Below are 21955 nucleotides of genomic sequence, written 5' to 3' on the forward strand. Positions count from 1 at the left end.
TTCGGAAGAGGCTATTAGGGCCGATGATCGCGGGTTGAGGTCCCGCACGGCCTCCTAGGGCCTTGTTGTTTGAGTTTATCTGTGTTTTCCTTACCGATGGTTTCTGTTTCATTCTTATCTTTGTAACCACGGTATTCATCCGCCATACGTGAAGGCTTTTATGATATTTCGTGGCACCGACCACGCTTCCTCAAAAAAAAAATAATGGCATTTTCAAACTTAGTAACAATTCAAATGTAGCACAGCATGTAAATTAAAAGTTGACTATTAAACAAGAAAGTGATGTGGTACCTAAGATAGCCTAGCGGTAATTCCACACCACCTCCTGTGTGGAGGTCGTGAGTTCAATCTTCATTGCAGCAAAGCTGTCTTCAAAACAAAAAAAACAAGAATGTGATATATAATCCGACACAATATCATCTTATACGTATGAAAAGCAAATCCAAATCTCCTCTCTCTCTCTCCAATTGCCAAAAACAAGAGACCCACCCAAAAAATAAAAAGAAAAAAAAACCATGGTTCGGTTTTTTCTTTCGGTAGTTTAGATTCTAAATCATAGTGTATAAATAAAGGAATAATATATATATCACCTGATGCACTAAAAAAATCACACAACCAATATGGTAGTAGTCAATGGTCGCCTTCAAAAAAAGTAGTCAATGGTCAAAAAGCTCATCTCCAATTATTGTAATTTATTTATTTACACAACCAATAGAATAGCGACCACTGTGTCCTTAATTATTTATTTATTAATATAAGGACATTTTTATAATTTTGTAAAGGAAAATACGATAGACAGACAGACAACAGCTGTAAAGGATAAGCATATTTTCATTTACAGCTATTGTACTTTTGTTCACCTTTCCATCAATTGGTTTTATTGAATAGTCATAGGTTATTTTTATAAAATCAGCCTGAAAATATAATAGGGAAACAAGAGTTTGTTCTGTCCAGCCCTGTTTCTCTTCTTCATCCAATACCATAACAGTTTACAAACCACTAGAGTGTGTGAGTTGAGCGAAAGAAGTTCCAAAGTGGGAAGATGGCTGAAGCTGTGGTTTCGCTGCTGATTGAGCGTCTGGGCTCCATGCCAATCGATGCAATAGAAAAGGAGATCAAGCTGGTGCCCGGAGTCGAAGAAGATGTCAAAAAGCTGAAGACCAAACTTGTGCTCATTCAAGCTGTTCTTCAGGACGCCGAGGAGAAGCAACACTTGGGCAATGAAGCTGTGAAAATATGGCTTAAGGAGCTCAAGAACGCTTCGGAGGAGATGGAGAACCTTCTGGATGAGTTGAGCACTGACGTTCTCGTGTACGAGATCAAGAAACAAGAAGAAGACAAAGCTCTCCAAAATTCTTCTTCTTCTTCTTCTTCTTCTTCTTCTTCTTCTTCTTCTCCTTCTTCTTCTTCTCCCGACAAGAAGGTGTGCTTTCCAGTTTCTTTCTCTTGCTTCTCTTTCACCAAAGTCGATCGCCCTATTATGCGTCGCGATATTGCTCTCAAAATCTTTTTTTTCAAACAACTTAATGAAAAGTTGGCTGAGATTTCCGAAGAGAGAAATAATTTTAATTTCAACACTGTTGTTGAAAGGCCTAGGCCGCGTCTGACAAAATTCCTTGTCGACGAGACCGAAGTTCATGGTCGAGATGAGGAAAAGAGTCTTTTAGTAAGCAAGTTATTGTGCGAGAGCAGTACCAATGATGATGGGAGATCATCCCTTCCTATCATCCCCATCGTGGGATTGGGAGGTCTCGGCAAAACCACACTCGCCCAACTTGCTTATAATGACGAGGCGGTTAAGACCCACTTTGATAAGCAAATTTGGGTGTGCGTCTCCGATCCTTTCCATGTGATCAACGTAGTTAAGGCGATTATTGAAGGTCTTGGAAGCTCTGTTCAAAGCTCTTCACTGAATGATGTCGTCAAATGCCTTCACGAGTCCATTGAGGGAAAAAAAGTTCTCATTGTCTTAGACGATGTTTGTTTTGTAGATTGGAGTAGATGGAAAATTATAAAAGAAGCTCTTAGGAATGGGGGTAGAGGAAGTCGGGTTTTAGTGACCACGAGGAAGAAAGAAGTTGCGATTATGATGGGAGTGGCCACAGACCAGATAATTAGTCTAGGGAAATTGAGTGAAGAGCATTGTTGGTCGATTTTCAGCCAATTGGCATTCATTGGGAAGGGAGACGAGGATCGTCGACAGCTAGAACCGATCGGCCGACAAATCGCTGCTAAGTCGAAAGGCTTGCCTCTAGTTGCTAAAACTCTTGGAAGTCTTGTGCGGTTTAATAAGACGGCGAGTCAGTGGAAAGACATTTTGTGTAGTCAACTGTGGGAGTCGGGTATTTTGAGTAGTGAACTTTGGAAGTCGGGTATACGAAGTTACTACGATCTTCCACCGCTGGAAAAACGCTGCTTTTTGTTTTGTTCGGTGTTTCCTCAAGACCATGTTATAGACAGAGATGATCTAATCGAGATGTGGATGTCTCAAGGTTATTTAGGCGGAAGAGTAGATTCCTGGAAATTAGGTCGAGATTGTTTCAAGAGTTTGGCTATGCGGTCGTATTTTCAAGAAATCGCAGAGGATGCATTTGATGGAGGCGTTAAGTACAAAATGAATGACGGAGTTCATGATTTTGCCCATTTTTTGGCAGGCGATGAATACGTTTTTCAAGAATTTGCCGTAGACGATGTAGAAAACAAGGCAATGGTAAAAGATAACACTCGTCACTTGACCTTGAAAGCGCCTTCTTTCAATTCATTAGCCAGTTGTAATGTGAAGAATTTGCGCACGCTTTACTTCCTATCAAGTAGGTTAACCAAAAATGTCCGATTTCTATTGTCTTCTCAACTTACATGTCTTCGGACTTTGAGTATGACGAATTGCGGGTTTGTAAGATTATCAGAGATTATTGGTCTATTCAGGCACTTGAGATATCTAGATTTGTCGGACAACTATGACTTGAGAGAGTTGCCAAAGAAACTATTCAACCTCTGCAATCTTGAGACCTTGAAACTCAATGGTTGCCGGAAGATAGAAACACTACCAGAGTGCATCTCAAAACTAGTCAGCCTAAAACATCTCTACATATATGGAACTGGGTTAGAGAAGCTTCCGAAAGGGTTAGGAGAATTAAGGCACTTGAGATATCTAGATTTGTCGGACAACTATGACTTGAGAGAGTTGCCAAAGAATCTATTCAACCTCTGCAATCTTGAGACCTTGAAACTCAATGGTTGCCGGAAGATAGAAACACTACCAGAGTGCATCTCAAAACTAGTCAGCCTAAAACATCTCTACATATATGGAACTGGGTTAGAGAAGCTTCCGAAAGGGTTAGGAGAATTAAGGCACTTGAGATATCTAGATTTGTCGGACAACTATGACTTGAGAGAGTTGCCAAAGGAACTATTCAACCTCTGCAATCTTGAGACCTTGAAACTCAATGGTTGCCGGAAGATAGAAACACTACCAGAGTGCATCTCAAGACTAGTCAACCTAAAACATCTCTACATATATAGAACTAGGTTAGAGAAGCTTCCGAAAGGGTTGGGAAAATTAAGTGGTTTGCAAAGTCTAGACATGATAGTGGTGCCCAAGGAGAGGGGATCCTATCTACACATTGGAGATCTCAAACACTTTCAGTTTCGAGGGCGTCTACAGATCAGAGGGTGTGGAAGCAACACAGGGTTGACAGTGGATGATGTCGCGAAGCTGAACCTCTCGCATGTGCTTGCGCTGCGGTTGGTCTTCAGATCCTATTCTGAGTTGTTGGAGTTTGTAGATAGCAACAATCACAACGACAACGAAATCCTGAGTTCCATTCATCCACATCCCAATTTGAAATCTCTGAAAATTTTTAATTACTTGGGTCTCACCGCGTGTCCCGCTTGGATGATGTCTCTTTCCAATCTCACCTGTCTCGTATTTAATTCATTCATGAATTGCGAGACTTTACCTCCGCTTGGGAAATTGCCTTCACTGAAAGCTCTGACACTGAAGAGGTTCCCCAAGATGTGTAGGGTGGGTGAAGAATTCCTTGGAATCACTGAAGCCGATCGAGAGGTCATTTCATTTCCGAACTTGGAAGACCTTTCTTTTTATAATTATTCGCTGTGGACAGTGTGGGAAGGATGTTGCACAGAGACGACAACAAAAGTTATGCCATGTCTACGCAAATTGACCATTCAACTTTGTCCAAGCCTTGAAACACTACCAGAGTTTCTGAAAATGACGCCACTGCAAGAGCTGTACATCAATGAATCCCTTACCTTGCAAAGGCAGTGCCAGAAAGAGGTCGGGAAGGAATGGCACAAGATTTCGCATGTCCCCAACATCCTCTTCGATGACAAACACGTGCAGAAAGATGGTGTTTGGATTCAAACAGACGAGTGAGACAACTTTCTGGTAATTTCATTTTCTCCTTTCTTCCAACAAATTCATGTTTAGTACTATCATACATATCAAACACGTGCATTAGCTTATTGACTTTTAAGATTTCACGATCCAACTTGAAAAAACAAAACGTAACTTTCTTCTCTCGTGTATTCGATTTGATTCACGTAACCTTAGTTGATGAGCATAGACCATCGCTCGATTTTCTATTATGTTTATGTTACTTCACAATTTAAATGTTGTTCAAAAACTGATTTCCAGGTGAGTCATCGATTTTCATTTTACTTAACTTCTGAGGTTCGACAACATCAATGACTGCAATTGGAATGAGACTAATGAAAATTGGGTATGGTAAGGGTGACTCATTTATATAAACTTGCAATCAGTTTCCCTTGTTCTATAACCTAAATCCAATTTTTGTTTATTGAAATTACTTGCAGAACAGCAGTACTGAACACGCAGCGATGGATTGCAAATAGTCTGAGGTTTATTTTGTAAAGAGAAGGGAAATTTAAAATCTTGTCATCTGTATTTGTCTGGGTTCTCTTAGATCAATCCGGGCTAGCTTGGCTTCCAGACTTTTTCATAACATGATTACAAATTGAAGGATTATTTACACCAATTTGGTACGTTAAAGCCAATCTTTTTCTTCCTCGCTGCATTTTTGGTCCTTTTTATTTCTTCCCCAGTTTCTGAGAAAAACCGAGCTGTCTTTTGATTCTCTTGCCATTTTACTTGCGAGCCTTGCCTTTCTTATCTATTTGTTTTGACTCTTATTTTTCCACTTTCATCTGAAAAAGTCCACTTAGTACAGACTAATTTCTGCTGTTGTAAATGCGGTCTAGCTTCTTTGTATATGGCCGATGAAGCCTCTCTCAGTTTCTTTCATTATTGAATGCACGCTATGTGTTTGAGAATCTGCTGTTAGCATTCAGTTTGTTGTACTGTTCTGTTCCATTGTTTTTTATTTGATGTGATTAATTTAAAGACACTGATAAGAGTTTGAATCTTGATATATGGTTGGTTTTGGTGTAGAGCTCTGATGGGGTAACTTTTTGGACTCAATATTTCGAAACGGGGACGCGGGTCAGAAATACACGCAAGGGTCGAGAAGCTTAAAGATCGACATTTGGGTCTTCACCGGTTATCGTCTCAGGGCGTTGCGGATTCACTCCAATCGCTGCCAAAAGCACAACACACGAACAACGGGGCATTGGATTTCCCCCCAGGAGTTCCACAAGTGAGTTAGACAACTTGTTTTTTCGGTTTTGCTCGATCTTGGTTTTTTTCAATTGTCCTCTTTTGTTCCCTTATTAGTCGTTGTGGCAATATGTGAATCGGACCGCAGATACAAATTGTTCATACCGGTGCATGAACACTGGGAAAATATGATGGCACAACATCTGAAAAAGAATGGGTAAATTCACGTACAAAGTTGTTACCTTTGGTTTCCCTTGATGTGATCGTAGATCCGTTAAACTTAACTTAATAGGTTAGATCAGCTCGCTCAACATTTTATGGACGTAGACTAAGGCGGTGCTCTTCTTTCAGGTATATTTCTTTGTATTTGTCGAAGTAGCTTCTTATTGTGATATTGCTATTATCATTATTTTTAAACTAAAGCCAACTCTGTGTATTTTCAGTTGTTGACTGTAAAGCTGCTTCTCTCACGAGCGGCATTATGAATGATCCGAGGTAAAACCTTTTTTTTTGCCTAAATCATTACTTGTTTTTGTTTTATCGCCTAGCTTTGATGGACTATCTTCCAGTTGTGCCCAAGAAGTGTTCCGTCTTCGTTTTCCAATTCGACACATAGAAGATGACTTTGTTCGGGACTCACCTCAAGAAATACCACAAGACTATGACTCGTCGAAGAAATATTTTCTTGATTCTAAATCCTTTACAGGTATGAATGAATCTTAGTTACTTATCGGCCTGTGAACTAGCGTCTTTCATCTGTACTTAGCATCGATGGCTGCGATTGGAACGAGACTAATGAGAATTGGGTATGGTTCTAGCAGTGACTCGTTAATTAACTCAACGTGCGATCAGTTCACCTTATTACGAAAAGCCAAATCCAATTTTTGTTTATTGAATTACTTGCAGAAGAACAGTGCTGAACATGCAACGATGGATTGCAAATAGTCCGGGGTTTATTTTGTAGAGAGAAAGTAAGAGTTTAAAGCTTGTAATCTGTCTTATTTGTTGTTGATGCAACTACTTTGCATTTATTGGCGATGTTTAATTGGCAAAATTGCTCGTAAAAGGAGGATATTTGTTGCTGATGTGGAGCCTTCACGTGGCAGAGAATATTTGATTTGTTGCAGATTTTGTTGCGACATATTCTGCGACTTTCTCGGAATCATCAAATATCCGCGAGATTTTCCAGGTATCTGAAGATATGATATCCCTGATGCCAGCAACTGAATCACACGCCCTAATTCGCTTCGAAGACTATATGAGGCGTCCTCCTTTCACACACCTTCTTGACCCTTTGGAAACACTTGTTTGAGAGATTTATTTTTTGAGTGTTTTAGCTGAGCTTAGAACGACCTGCGTTCAAGCTCTTAAGGTGTCTGTTACCTCTGCTTTGTTGCCTATATACGAGTGATTGTATTAGAAGCAAGAGATTAGGTTTTTCCTTTGTTTTGATCGGGAAACACTGTTAGAAGTCTCGGGAGAGAGCTTCTGTGGAAATCGAGGGGATCTCGTGCTTAGGGGGAGCCTAAGTTGCTATTGAAGAAGATAGACGTAGGTTGACTAGCTAGCGAGGGAGTCGTTTAGTGTAAAACCTTATTGTACCACGTTATCATAGTAGATTGCTTTCCACCGGGCTAAGGCCCCCCAGACGTAGGCACGGATTGCCGAACTGGGTCACCAATCTCTGTGTTCTTTATATTTTCGCACTTACAGCTTTCTATGTTTTGATCACTCGAATTTTAGTTTTTGTCACAGAATCCGTCACAACATATTCTGTGACATACGCACAGATCACGTAATTTCATTTGTAAAAAGGTGGCGGTTCCGTTGGATCGGTCGGGGCTGGCGTGTTGGTTTGCGTGTGGTCCCACTGGTCTACGGCTTCCATGCTTTTTGTATTAAGGTCCCTCTTTCTATTTATAAAATTCAAAACTCACATTGAGAGAAATGATGTGTATGAATGAATCTCTGTTTAAGGATTAGATGTCTAGTAGGTCTGCTATGTCTTGATGTGCAAGAAAGTGATTGAAGAGATCGAAGCTCTTCTTTTCTCACAAGGCTTCTAACTAATAACCCACGAATTCTTATTATAATTGGGTACGTGTGATCCACTTCTAATCTTAAGTAATAAGCTTTAAATTTTCGTTTGAAGTTACTTGTTAATTTTAACTTGTATCAAAATATTCTTCGTCGAGAAGTGTCTCAATAAATCTTCAAATGGGGAATTATTTGGTTGGAAATAGTTCGACGATGAGTGAAAGTTATAATAATTATTGAAGAAAAGCAGTTAAAGAGGAATTTTTTTTTATTATAATGTGATTATTATTTTTATTTTGAAGCACAATGATCTAACTTAAGGAAAAAAAAAAATTAACTAACCACAAAAGTAAGCTAGTGAATATTAAAATTAAAGACCAACTCATGTACTCTAATGATGGATTGTGTGCTAACGTGTGTTCTTTTTAATTTTGTTTAGCTTTGTATGTAGACTTTAAACCTAGAATATCAAATATTATTATATGGTAAGCCATTAGTGGGACAACTCACATTTTCGAGCTTAAAACTTTATAATATTTCCATAAATATATTTATTTGTCCCTTTCTCTGTGGTTGGGGATTTGATATGTGTGTTTATCACGCGTAAAACTCATATTTCCCAATTTGAATCTATCGAGTCTTCATGTGCTTTTGATAGTTTTTGTCACGACCCGCGAGCGACAGCTCGCCCACGAGCCGCGGCCGGACATGCTCGAACATAACAACAATATAACATAATACTTAATAATTTACAAAGCGAAAATAATAATTAAACATAATATAGCGATTAATGTACATAAAGTAATATTACATATTAAAGGTTTACAGAAACCCGGAAAAAAATTTCGCTTTTGTTTCGAAGTTTCATATTTACTATATATACGTAAGCTCTAGGCTTATAACATACATAAGACAGAGTTTCAGGAGAATAGTAGGATATAGAAGGTTTACAAAACCATTAATATTATTATATATCCTTAAGTGAGACCCCATTAGCCCGCAAGTCGAGGAATGCGCGCTCGGTCTCGGTCTTCTACTTCTTCGTTGCTGCTTTCCCTTATCTACATACCAAGGGTCATAAAACTATGAGTCGAAATGACTCAGCAAGCGGGAGTCTAACTTGAAAAGGAAACATCTAATGCAATGCAAATGTCATCTAACGTGCAAACACAGGCAAATAAGGATGCAGAACTAAGCTATAGATGAACTTTCCACTATTTATTCATTTAAGTCCTCAGTCCTTCCACCTTTATGACTTTGACCCCATTTCAAACTTCATGACACTCAAGTCCTCTGATTTTGTTACAATTAGGTCTTTGTCACAAATTTTTAACATAAATTCATAGTTAAATGAATAATGAATTTGTGATTGAACCCGAGCATTTCCTTGACTATTTTTATTTAATTTAAATAGAACTAAGATTTTTCTCGGAATTTTATTCTCGTTTTTTAGAATGTACGAATTACATATTTTCCGAAGCGTCTCTTTGAAAATTTATTTTAATCGAGACGAACTCGATACGTCCTTTAATTTTTCTGAGACTTAAAATAACCTTTGCATAATATAAATTATTCGATAAGCACAAAGAATAATTAAATCGCTCGAAAATTTAATTGTAACAAAAAGAAACTCATTTATTTCATTCGAAATTTACAAACAGAGTGTTACAAAAGTTTATCTTTACAACACACTTTTCCAATCGACCTGCCATTCTCAAAACCTGCAGGAATTTGCATAACTTTTTGGATTCAACTCATATTATAATACAACAATTGTATTTTTTAAACCAGGTTGCTTAAAATTGCGCTTTATAAAATGGGCCCAATTTTTTTAATAAATTTGTTCAGGGGGGGCTGAAGCCCACCCTGACTTCAACGTAGCTTCGTCCTTGGCCGTAGTGATTAATTTACGTTAACAATAATACTCAAAATGCAAAGCTCCACCGAAACCTAACCCCTTCTCTTCTTGAAAGAGATTAAGTTATTTGGTTTGAGGCTATTCTCATTGATAAAAAAAAAAAAAAAGATACTCATTTGTAAGTAGGTCTATGGACAAGTTTGGAATAATATAATTAAAATCTAGTTGCCTAATTAATACCCTAAATTCGTAATATAATAAATGCATAATTAAAAGTAGTAATTGCAAGATTTTATTAACTTAATTTCATACTTAAATAGTCTAATTTCCATAAATAAAACCTCTAATGTCTAAATACGTATCAATTTTTATTCAATTTTATTGGGGTTCTGAATGGGAACTAGGGATAAAAAGGTCTAATGTTTTTTTATCCTGATTTGCACAACATTAGCGGCTCGACTGATAATGAGATCTCACTAAGCAACGAGAAGCTGAGGAAGCTGGGTTGGACGTACCGGCTGCGTTGAATTATAGATAGCAGAAGAAGATAAAATACATGAATAGAGTGGACTTTCTGTGGGATCACATGAAAAGGACGGAGCTGGAAATCCCGAAGTTTGCGAAAGAGCACAACGAATCGCTCGGTTTCTGTCCCATGATGGATCACGGCCACTACAAGAAATAACACATTTAGCGACGACACTATTAGCGACGATTTAGTCGTCGCTAATATATCGTCGCTAATAACCCTTTTAGCGACGATAATATCGTCGCTAATTCTTTGTTGCGAGAAATATTAAAGTTTGGCGGCAAAGATAATTAGCGACGACTTTATCGTCGCTAATTCTTTTTTGTCGTCGCTAAGTTCGCGGGAAAATAATTAGCGACGATAAATTAGTCGCTAATTATTTCAAAATACATTTAGCGACGATATTTTCGTCGCTAATAACGTTGAATTAATTTCGAATTTTAAAGAGGAAAAAATCCCTCCAATGTAATTAAGACGAAAACATTTAGCGACGATAAAATCTTCGCTAAAGATTGTTTTATCGTCGCTATACAATTAGCGACGAAATAATCGTCGCTAAATGTTATCAAATTTTGACGAAGTTTAAAGAGGGAAAAATCCCTCCCATTAAATTAAAACGAAATGATTTAGCGACGATAAAATCGTCGCTAAATGTGTGAAATTTACTAATAGCGACGATTAAATCGTCGCTAAATGTCTGGTTAACGTAAGTTCATTTAGCGACGAACTGAAATCATTTAGCGACGAAAAAATCGTCGGTAAATGTCTTTAAATACCAGAACGCGACCCAGCTTCCCCATTCGCTCAGAAACCCTAACTTCCATTTCTCTCTCTACTTTCTCCCTCCTCCGCTGTGTGCCTCGTCCGCCGTGTGCCGCCGACGCTCCTCCACCGTGTGCCTCGCCGGTAAGTCTCTCTCCTCACTACTTCTCTCTCTCTCCTCACATCTCTCTCCTAAAGTCTCTTTCTCTCCCATTACAGCTCATCCTCCGCCGCTCCGCCGCCGACGCCGACGCCGCTCCACCACCGACGCCGCTCGACCACCGACGCCGACGCCGCTCCCCTTCTCTGGCCGCGCGCGCTCTTCTTCTTTTTGTCCGATCGGTAAGTTTTTTTTTTTAAAAACTATATATATATATATTAGTTAGTTATAGGATTAATATATATTAGTTATAAATTTATGTATATATTAGTTATATATTAGGTATATATGATTAATATATATAGGATTATAAACTTTAGTTATAAATTTATTTTAATTAGTTATAGGATTATAAACTTTAGTTATATATTTGTTATAAATTAGTTATAAATGAATTATATAATTTTAGTTATAAATGTTTGTTATAAATAACTAATATAATTTATTTAGTTATATAAGTATAAATTAGTTATAAATGAATTATATATTTTTAGTTTATAAATTTGTTATAATTTATATTTTTAGAATTATATATTTGTTATACCAAATATAAATTTTATAAATTATAAATGAATTATAAATATTTGTTATAAATTTTATAAATTATAAATGAATTATATATTTGTTATAAATTTTATATTTGGTAAAATGATGTAAAAACAATTAGTTAGTTTATGTAAATTAAATGGAATTGTATTTAATTGTTGTTAGAAATGATTAAAAATGTGATGAATTATGAATTTTAATAATCGAACCACTGAGGTTGGATTTATTGTTAGTTTTAGGATGTTTCTATGCAGGTTTTAAAGTTAAAGGCTTGATGCCGGGTTGTTAAGTTTATAGGGGAGGTTCTGTCAAAAGTTCGGTAGGATCGATCGTGAAATTATAAAATAAAATCCGAAAACTACTAAATTTTGAAATGTTCAATCTATAGGTAAAATGAGTTATCCAAATAGGAATTGGATAATCGAGGACCAACGTTTAAGCGTTGAGTTTGCGGCTGGCATGACAGAGTTCATGGCAATGGCCCGACAATACGTAAATGTCGAAGGACGAGTTAAGTGTCCATGCAAGAGGTGTAACAACGTGTTGATGCAAAAAATTCATGATATAGAGAATCATCTCTTTATCAGAGGATTTAAGAGGAATTACACGAGGTGGAACTTTCACGGGGAGGAAGAAGATGACGTAATGCAGTATCAGACGGAGTACAGAGGATGAGGGATGTTTGATGTTGTACACGATATCTTAGATCACAACGACGTAGACGGTGACGATGACAGTATTGACCCGAATGCAGAATACCAGAGTGGACAGTTCGATGACCTTTTCAGCGACCTGAACACAGAATTATGGCCGGGTTGTACGGAGTATTCGTCACTCTCATTTGTTGTCACGTTGATGCATTTGAAAGTGATGAACAAGTGGACGAATAAGTCGTTTGATCAGCTTCTGAAAGTACTGAAAAAATCTCATCCGATCGACAACACGATTCCAGAGTCACATTATGAAGCAAAGGAGAAATTGCGTCGATTTGATATGGGTTACGAGTCGATTCACGTTTGCAAACACGATTGCGCGTTGTTTTGGAAGGACAACGCCAATCTAGACGAGTGTCCAGTTTGTAATGAGAGCCGGTGGCTGATGAAAGACGGTGGAAAAAAAGTAGCGCATAAAGTGTTGCGCTACTTTCCACTGAAAGATCGACTTAAGCGACTGTACGCGAGTCGGCACACAGCTCTAGAGATGCAGTGGCACGAGAATGAACGCATTAAAGAGGATGGTGTACTGCGACATCCTGCTGACGGAGCAACGTGGAAGGAGATCGACCGAAAATATCCCATGTTTGCGGCAGAACCGAGGAACGTCCGGCTTGGACTTGCCGCCGATGGTTTCAACCCATTTGGTGACATGAGTTTATCATACAGTATGTGGCCGGTAGTCTTGACTGCGTACAATTTACCGCCGTGGTTGTGCATGAAAACATCGTACTTGATGTTAACATTGCTTATACCAGGTCGTAGTGCACCGGGTAAAGACATGGATGTTTTCTTACGACCGCTGATTGATGAGCTGAAGGAATTGTGGGAAACCGGTGTTGTGTTGAGAGATGGTTCGACCGGTGAGCTATTCAGGTTGTTTTCCGTACTTCTATGGACGGTGAATGATTTTCCAGCGAGAAGCAGTTTGTCGGGATGGAGTGGTCAAGGGTACCTTGCTTGTCCGACGTGTAACAACGACACACCATCTTTCAAGGCTCGAAACAAGATTGTTTACTGCGATCATCGTCGATTCTTGCCGTTGTTACACCCGATGAGGAAGAGCAAACTGTACAAGGTACGAAATGAGAAACGACCACCACCAGTGAGAAAATCAGCGAGCGATATACTTCAACAATTGCGATTAGTGGGAGATGCAACCCCGGGGAAGCACCCTGACTTCGGCGGGAAGAAACGAAAGCACGATGCGAGTGAGCTGAATTGGACAAAGAAAAGTATTTTCTTCGAGTTGCCGTATTGGTCGAGTCTTACGCTGAAGCATAACCTCGATGTAATGCATATAGAAAAGAATGTATGCGACAATCTTCTGGGTACCTTGCTGAACATCGAAGGGAAGACGAAAGACACAGATAAGGCGCGGTTGACTTTGGCGGACTGGAACATAAGGCACGAGCTTCATTTGTACCAAGAAGGAGATAGATGGATGAAACCGCCTTCGTCATACACTCTGACACCTTCAGAACGGAAGCGGTTTACTGAGTTCTTGAGATCTGTCAGATTTCCCGATGGTTTTGCGGGGAATTTGAAGAAGAATGTTACCGCGGATGGGAGGTTGACGGGTTTGAAGTCTCACGATTGTCACGTGATTATGCAGCGCCTATTGGCTCCTGCTATTCGTCCTTTTCTGGATCGAACAATTCGAGATGCCATAATAGAGCTCTGCAACTTCTTCAGACTTATTTGCTCTAGAACGCTGGTAATTTCAGACATTGAGAAGGCGTAAGAGGATGTGAAGCTTATATTGTGTAAGTTGGAACGAATTTTCCCGCCTGATTTCTTCACAATCATGGTTCATTTGGTAATGCATCTACCGGAGGAGGCAATTAACGGAGGTCCAGTTCATATGCGGTGGATGTACCCATTTGAGAAATACCTTGGAACGCTCAAGAACTTTGTGCGTAATCGAGCTAGACCAGAGGGTTCAATTGCCGAAGCTTATGTTGTAGATGAAGCATTGACATTCTGCTCAAGGTATCTAGAAGGCGTTGAGAATCGTTTCAACATGCCCCAACGAACAGACGTCGCGTCTAACTTCGAAGGTGTCGAACGGGAGTTATCGGTGTTTCAGTCATCAAGTTGTCGGCCTTACGGGAAGATGACCACGATACGCTTAGATGAGAATATACGATTGCTCGCTGAGTGGTACATTTTACGAAATTGTCCCGAAATTGACGATTTCATGAGGTAAATGAGTGAAATAAACGAACTTGAATTATATTTATACGAAGTGATGTATTAAATGAACATGAATTTTATTTCAGTGAACACATAGATCTCATGGAATTAGAAGGTCGGCCAGATGTTGAAGAAGCGCATCGACTTGAGTTCCCAAAGTGGTTTTGGGAAAAGGTATTTCACTACCAAACTCAAAGAATATGAGATAATTAATAACCGACTCGTTAATGGTTGTATGTAGGTATTTCGCATGAGCCAAGACGGATTATCCGTTACCTCCGAATTATATGCATTGGCATTGGGACCACATTTCGCACCACAGACGTAGCCGTGTTGTGTAGTGAACGGGGTTAAATTTATCTCCCGTCAACGTGATAGCAGAAGAACGACTCAGAATAGCGGGGTATGTGTACCAAGTGAAGGAGGTCACGACTTCTACGGTCAAGTAGAAAATGTCATTGTCTTGACGTATCAGAACAATTATCGCGTCGTCTTATTTCAATGTTGTTGGTTCGGTGATCAAGATCCGAGGAAAAGGACACGCAACGACAATAACTTGACAAGCGTGTATGTGGCAAAAGAATGGTACAAAGACGAGCCATTTATTTTGGCAACTCAAGCGAAACAAGTTTTCTACTTGGAAGATAACTTGAATGGTCCTGATTGGCGAATCGTCGAAGAGTGTAATCATCGAAATGTGTGGGATCTTCCTGATATTGACCTCATTCTTGGTCAATCTTCGTCTTCAGTTCAGTTGTCAGTAGAACCGTTAGATTTAGATTCACTGTCAACGCGTCATCAGTCTGCGATACCAGAGCCCGTGAGCAACGACGCAGTGAACTTGTTGGAAAATATTGAAGAAGAAGAGTTTATCGATGATGAAGAAACTGAGGACGAAGATTTGATGGAAGAAGATGATTTGTCAGACGACGATGATTGATAGTATATAACGTTTTTCATTTACTTACTAAATTAACTTATTTAAATCATTAAGAATGCATAACTAAATAATTTTTTTTTTAATTTCAGATGGCTGCGGCTACAGGAGCTGGAGGCAGTGGAGGCGGGGATGACTTCTTAGCTCGTCTCCCGAATTATTGCCAGTCGGCGCCCGTACGTGATGGCGTCGAAGAAGAAGACGAGGATATCGAACCGGCCGTGCGTGGGCCGACGGTCGGGCTTCGATCTGAGCGTGCACGGCGCCCCGGGGTGAAGGAAGTCGTTATTTATAACGAGGACTTTCAGTCGTTCTTGCAGCCAGAGCACGAGATGGATCCGGATCTCGCGACGTTCGCGAACACGCTCGGGTTGGTCGTCCGAGACAAGATCTCGCCTACGGTCCCAAGGTGGACGAATGCGAACGTGGGGCCGGCGAAGGAGGCCGAGATCCGAGCAGCGATTCGAGACAAGTACGACATTCGAGTCGATGGTGATGCAACCGGGAAGAAGAAGGCGATTGTCGATGCGGCAATCATTCGAGACGCGAAGACTCGTCTTCGCGATTGGAGGCATACATTGCGGTCGTGGTTCGACATCGACTGCAAGAGCAGCGTACAGGTGGCGCGGTCGCTGAAACCGAAGACCGTTAAGCTCGACACCGAATGGGAGACGCTGATACAACGATATACGAGCGATGAATTTAAGGTAATATCGAATCATTTACGTTACTCGAATGTTTATTAAACGATTTGTTATTTACGTGTACGTTTACTTATATTACAACACGCTATACAAGCGAAGAATAAGGCGAATCGCGCGAAGAAGAAGACGAAGACTCGACAGGGGACGATTGGGTTCTCGACCCACCGCATGAAAAACGTAAGTTTTATGTTTATATGATACATCAAATCGTTAAAATTATCTAACACTTGAAGTTTTGTTTACATGCAGAAGAGCGTCGAGACAGGCGCATTCGAGAGCTTGTTTGCGAACTACAAGCGCCAACATCAGTCCGACAAGTCTGAATGGCTGACTCCTGAAGCCTCCGCACGTTATGTAAGTTTACATTTATTTTTCTTATTTTTCGATTAATATATACTAACTAGTTAATTATATCAGGATCGACTGGTCGCTAGGTTCAACACGTTGCGAGCGGAGGCTGAGCACCAAGGAGCGGACGTTGATATTTCCGTTCTAGAGCAGCAGGCGATCCGCGATATTATGGGTTCGCGGACTGATCACTTGACCGGCGTCGGACGTTTGGTGCCACAGGGAGCACGGATGGCGGCTGAAGTCGCCGAAGTCTACGGTTCGGAGGCTGGGACGTCGCAACCAGGATATGTCTCGCAGGAGGTGTTGGCATCGACCCTCGCCGCGTTCGCCGAGACAATACAGAGTCAGGTGCCCGGCCTCAACCTTAGCTCGTTCATGTCCCAATTTCCGCAGAGTTCGCAGCAGGCTCCGTCATCCCACAGCCAGCAGACTCCGACGGCCGGCGTCCACACTCCGACGCCCGACGTCCGCACTCCGACGGGCGGCCAGCAGAGGACTCCCGACGCCAGCCAGCAGACGACGCCCGGCGGACCAAGTCAGTCTACTCCGACGCCGCAGCCTGCAGAACTTCAGCGCCAGCAGAAGAGCGTTTCTCGTCGAGGAGGGGGAAAACGAGTGGCGGGACGACAAAGCAAACGTCGCGACTAGTGGTTTATTAGTTGTTTTGTGTATTTATTATTTACATATTTCTCGATAACCGAAAACGTACGTAACCGGATTTTATATAGTTGTTGATTTGGATAATATAATTTAGTTTTTATATGATTTTTCATTTTAGAATTTCACAACAAAAAAACCGTAAAAAATAAATAATTAACGACGAAAAAAAAAATTATGTGGGTAATAATTAGCGACGATAAAAGTCGTCGCTAATTGGCGCGGGAAAATTCACAACGAAAAAAACTTATCGTCACAACATTTAGCGACGACTTTGTCGTCGCTAATTGACGCGGGATTTTTTCCCGCGGTAATTAGCGACGACAAATTCGTCGCTAATTGTCTGTTTCAAAATGAAAAAAAACTTCTCGTCACAACATTTACGGACGATTTCATCGTCGCTAATATCGTCGCTAAATATTTACCGACGATTAAATCGTCGCTAAATATATTTAGGCACGGCGAATTAGCGACGATTTTTATCGTCGCTAATATCGTCGCTAAATACATTTAGCGACGATTTTAGGGTTATTACCGACGAAAAAAATCGTCGGTAAATGTTGTAAATGTTGTAGTGGGCCTCGTCGGCGATCACTGCACCGTTGCCGATTCGTCTTACAACCTCTATTCCCTGAGCTGCATTCTAGATAATAGTTTTCTAATTATATGTAAAAAAAAAAAATCTAATTTTTGGATATATAAATTTGAGAAATAAAAGATTTAAGATAAGTACGACATTCCGAAAAATGGGTCGTTAAGTATTTTTGTAAACATACATTTTTTACTTTCTAAAATGAAAGTGTTTACTCTACTTATATTTCAAATCCCTATATTAATTTTATTTCTATAAAATAATAGAATGATTGTTTCTATCTTTTGTTTTATTTTATGCTAAATTATTAAGGTTGAACTAGAAGGGTAAATGACAATATTGTAAATGAAAAGCAAATAAGAAGACATTTTAGGTGTACTTAAAACTCAAATGGCAAAGTAATTCATTGGTAAACGGCCTCTCTTTTCCAGTCGGAGTTTTTCATCATTATTGAAATTAAATATACAGGATATTTTTGTAAATACGCATGTATTTTTTAAGTTTTAAATATTTAGCATGTATTTTTAAATTTTGTGTAATTTTTTACTCAGTTAAATTTAAGCCGCCATTTATTAAATTTCTCTTTTGTTCTATTATCCTTTAAATATACTTTTATAAAGCTTCCGTTACATTTTTACTGATAAAATTATTATAGGGTGTTGAGATTTTAAACAAAATCAAATTTTCATCCTCTTAATAGAGCATCTCTAATCAGAATATCTATATAAACTCTTTAGCTATTATGACTAGCAAAATTAAAAAATAAACACTCCAACTACACTACTTCTTATTTATGAGTCATAATTACTTTATTATATTATTACATTAAATTTTGGGTCAATTAGTCCAGTAGCCTAATAGTTCACCATTTATTAAGAAAATAGCTCAAGTTTTATTTTATTAGGAAAATAGCCCATCAAGCATAAGTTAATTAAATTAACTGAAAATTAATTTAATTAACTGTCAATTAGACCAAAAATTTAATTAATTTTAGTGATGTGCTATTTTCTTAATAAAATGAAACTTGGACTAAATTCTTAAAAATAGGTAGAGAATAAATTACTTACATCAAATTTCACTTAAATTTTTTCTCTATTTTTTTATTAAATAAATACATAAAAGTAATAAATATTAACTCTAAAATAGAAAGTGTGTGGGAGCAAAATGAAAAAAAAAAATTTGAAATACCTTTTAGTTAATACAAGCTTAGTGCCCGCGCTTGGGGTACTGAATTTATCGAATAATTGATAGTATTTATCGAATATATTATTTCTGTAATATGTACTTTCAGGTCCATCATCATAGCTTAATAGTTTTTCTAACGTCAAAGGAGTTGTTTTCCATAAAGGTAATTTAATTTTTCCATTTTTGCAACACAAATTATATTTCAATAGAGTAATATCTTTAGATGTTTCTTTGAACCAAAATGATGATGTACAATATTCACATATATATTTAGTCTCCCACATCCAAATACAATTCATTGGGTGCATCACTTGTATTTGATCTCTCTCTTTGGGAATTACAAATATTGGAGATTCTATTTAAACTATATCATATCTCTCTCCAATTCTATTATAGGCACTAACGCATGTTTTTAATTTCAAGTTTCGTACGCTTGTTTTTCTATAAATAGAGCAGTAAAAAAATTTAAAAAAGGTGTGTCTTCAACAACACCAAACAAGCTCTTTGTTGTTCCATATATTACTAGCTACGCATATATATTATTTTTGGGTCGGCTAAAGAACTAGCCAAAATGACACCTCTACTTTAAAATTATAGCCCAACTATTAACATATTTAGGAAAATAGCCAATTTATCATGACAACATTCCAATATTCCAATTATACCATTAGGTTAATATTATTAACTATCTTAGTAAATAATATCATCCATAACAAAAAAAATTTAGTAAATCTAATTAGCAATAACAAAAACTACAGTAAATCTTATTTTTCGTTACAAGAATAATAGTAAATCTTATTTACCGTAACAAGAACAATAGTAAATCTTATTTACCGTCACAAAAAAATAATAAATCTTATTTACCGTTATAAGAACAATAGTAAATCTTATTTATCGTAACAAGAACAAAAGTAAATTTTATTTACCATAATAGTTTGTAGTTAATTTAACAGTAAATACGATTTACTAATTATTTCATATTAACAGTAAATCGTATTAATCATTGAGTAAATCATTCGTTTCTATGGTAAATATAACAGTAAATACGATTTACTAATTATTTCATATTAACAGTAAATCGTATTAACCATTGAGTAAATCAGTCGTTTCTATGGTAAATATAACAGTAAATCCGATTTACTACATATTTGTTAGAAAATTATAGGACAAACACTTTCAACAGAATTACTACAGAGAAAATATAAAATAACAAAACTCTAGCCACCTCACCGATATCGCTGCCACGTGGCCGAACCCACCGCCTCATCAAAATTAAAAAACAAAACAAAAAAAATTCTCTTTTGATTCAGAACATACAGCTGTTGTAGCCGCTCATGCAATTGTCTACCATGGGAATTCCTGCCACTTGAAATAGCTTTTCCTGTATTTCACCCCAAATTACATTGACTGTGATTGTTGATATATTTAAAGGCAAAGCTATAGATCAGAAAACTTACCTGGGTGACATTCTCATCTGTGACGTGATCGAACGTAAAAGACGACTCGGGAGGTCCTAACCAAGTGACTCTTTGGCAGCTCTCCTGACGAACACATCTTCCATATCCTTGGAGAGACAGCTCCGAGATATTCAGAGGACGAATCCGAATCATGACCTACATCTCAGATATCAAATGGTCACGCAAATCTCGCTTAGTATGGGCTATTCTTTACTCATCAAAAATTCAGGAGTTACCAAATCTGTAGTTACTAATTTTAGAACAAGGTTTTAAAAGGAACCGAGGCGATTTCTGTTTTCCATCGTTCCGCTTCGGTTCGTACGCCTAAAACACCCAACGCGTAAATCGCAGAATTTCACTGTCAGTTTACATACCTGAACGTTATGATTGTTCCAAAAATCGGGATCGTCGCGTAGCTCGAACCTCTGGGCCGGCAGAGTCGCGGCTTCTGCGGAGTCACCATCGACGGCCGATTCCTGCGCCGACGCCGACTTTGAGAGATTCGGAAACTCCTCGTAGGACTCGTCGGAATCGATCCTCGCGCTCACCGGAGAAATGAAATCCCATACTGTCTCTTTATTCAGAGACTGGTCTCTCGCGGAGGCCTCCATCGCCGCCGCTTCGTCCACGATCGAGTTCCACAGCGCAGCCTCCTCGGCCTCCCGATCCGTCGCCTCCGACGACGTCATCCGCGATGTGCCGTCGGTCCCGCTGGCGATCGGCGGAGAGCCTCCGCCGCCGGATCTGCCGCCGATCGACGTCGTCTTTTTCCCGCCGGAGCTCGACGAAAGCGAGAAGGTCTTCACTGCAGAGGAGTCGAAGCTGGTCTCCTCCCACGAATCGTCGACGATCGCGGTCGGCATTGCGGCGGCGGCGAAGGCTGGGCTGTGACAAAATATTGAAGAACAACTCTGTAATCAGTTACAAAAGGGCAAAACAGGAACAAAATATATTTATTGGCTATTTCCTTAATAGAATTGATAGTTTGGCCAAAATTTTAACTTTCCTCTTTTTTTTTTTTTTTTTTTTTTTTTTTTTTTTTTGAGGAAAAGTCCCAGAGACTAATTCATTAAAGGCATTTCAGCCAAAATGGTGTCCCACAAGTGGGGAGGAACAGAATTAGGCCACAGAGTGTGAGCACTAAAGTTTGTAGCAAATTTAGCAAGTAAATGAGCAGCGGAGTTACAAATTCTGGGAATGTAAATTACATGGAAGGAGTCAAAACTATCCGCGGCAGCTTTGATGTCTTCAAGGACTCGGCCTATCTCGGTTATACGCAAGGAGCGGGATTGGAGAAGCTTAGGTAATGTCTCGCAGTCCGTATGAACTAAGAGAGCCGTGATGCCCAGGGTACGCGCTGTGACTATTCCGGCTTTGATGGCTAAAGCTTCCGCCAAAGTAGGACTGACTCCTGCGTTTGCCGGCGAGATAAAGGAGCCTCGAACTGTTCCGTCGGAGGTTCTGAAGATCCCGCTGAGGCCGCATCGATTCCCGTCGGTGGAGAAAGCCGCGTCGGTGGACAGCGCTGTGATGTTCGGGGCTGGAGGAGGCCACTTAGGGGGCTGGGGAGGAGCCGGGGACCGCACAACAGGTGGTGACGTTGTTTGGTCGCGAAAATCTTCCAGCAAGTTGAGGGCACAGTTTATGGAGTTACTCGGATCTCTGACCCTGTTGT

At 39.2% G+C, this 21955-nt stretch overlaps 3 protein-coding genes and 1 long non-coding RNA gene across 4 annotated transcripts; 3 read left to right on the forward strand and 1 right to left on the reverse strand.

The window, feature by feature from the left end:
- Positions 1–932: 932 nt before the first annotated feature.
- On the forward strand, positions 933–4721 carry LOC149405806 (putative disease resistance protein RGA1). Its single transcript, XM_089607879.1, has 2 exons — positions 933–4408; positions 4658–4721. The coding sequence occupies exon 1, from the start codon at positions 1043–1045 to the stop codon at positions 4394–4396; it is 3354 nt and encodes a 1117-aa protein (XP_089464005.1). The 5' UTR covers positions 933–1042; the 3' UTR covers positions 4397–4408; positions 4658–4721.
- Positions 4722–5721: 1000 nt separating this feature from the next.
- Positions 5722–7378, forward strand: LOC149405807 (uncharacterized). The gene is made up of 5 exons (XR_016302038.1): positions 5722–5813; positions 5889–5947; positions 6040–6091; positions 6166–6402; positions 6503–7378. It is a non-coding gene; the product is annotated as an uncharacterized LOC149405807 (long non-coding RNA).
- Positions 7379–16165: 8787 nt separating this feature from the next.
- On the forward strand, positions 16166–17124 carry LOC149405808 (uncharacterized). The gene is made up of 3 exons (XM_089607978.1): positions 16166–16215; positions 16288–16392; positions 16456–17124. Exons 1-3 carry the CDS (start codon positions 16207–16209, stop codon positions 17035–17037), a joined length of 696 nt encoding a protein of 231 aa, XP_089464104.1. The 5' UTR covers positions 16166–16206; the 3' UTR covers positions 17038–17124.
- A 3005-nt stretch (positions 17125–20129) lies between these two features.
- Positions 20130–21206, reverse strand: LOC149405809 (uncharacterized). The gene is made up of 3 exons (XM_089607880.1): positions 20655–21206; positions 20281–20436; positions 20130–20204 (listed from the first exon to the last, which is right to left on the reverse strand). The coding sequence occupies exons 1-3, from the start codon at positions 21141–21143 to the stop codon at positions 20130–20132; spliced, it is 720 nt and encodes a 239-aa protein (XP_089464006.1). The 5' UTR covers positions 21144–21206.
- Between the last annotated feature and the right edge of the window lie 749 nt (positions 21207–21955).

The sequence above is a fragment of the Urtica dioica genome, chromosome 2 (genome assembly GCF_054948205.1).
Source record: "Urtica dioica subsp. dioica isolate 48M chromosome 2, U.dioica_male_clone48M_v1_H2, whole genome shotgun sequence".
Classification (NCBI taxonomy): Eukaryota; Viridiplantae; Streptophyta; class Magnoliopsida; order Rosales; family Urticaceae; genus Urtica; species Urtica dioica.

What these genes read in the sequence shown, in the direction of transcription:
- LOC149405806 (XM_089607879.1), top strand. Translation starts at nt 1,043, where the DNA reads ATGGCTGAAGCTGTGGTTTCGCTGCTGATTGAGCGTCTGGGCTCCATG.
- LOC149405808 (XM_089607978.1), top strand. An exon ending in CTGAAGCCTCCGCACGTTAT is followed by an intron (nt 16,393 to 16,455) that starts GTAAGTTTACAT and finishes TAATTATATCAG; the next exon opens with GATCGACTGGTCGCTAGGTT.
- LOC149405809 (XM_089607880.1), bottom strand. Translation starts at nt 21,143, where the DNA reads ATGCCGACCGCGATCGTCGACGATTCGTGGGAGGAGACCAGCTTCGAC. An exon ending in GGAACAATCATAACGTTCAG is followed by an intron (nt 20,437 to 20,654) that starts GTATGTAAACTG and finishes TCTGAGATGTAG; the next exon opens with GTCATGATTCGGATTCGTCC. An exon ending in CAGATGAGAATGTCACCCAG is followed by an intron (nt 20,205 to 20,280) that starts GTAAGTTTTCTG and finishes GGTGAAATACAG; the next exon opens with GAAAAGCTATTTCAAGTGGC.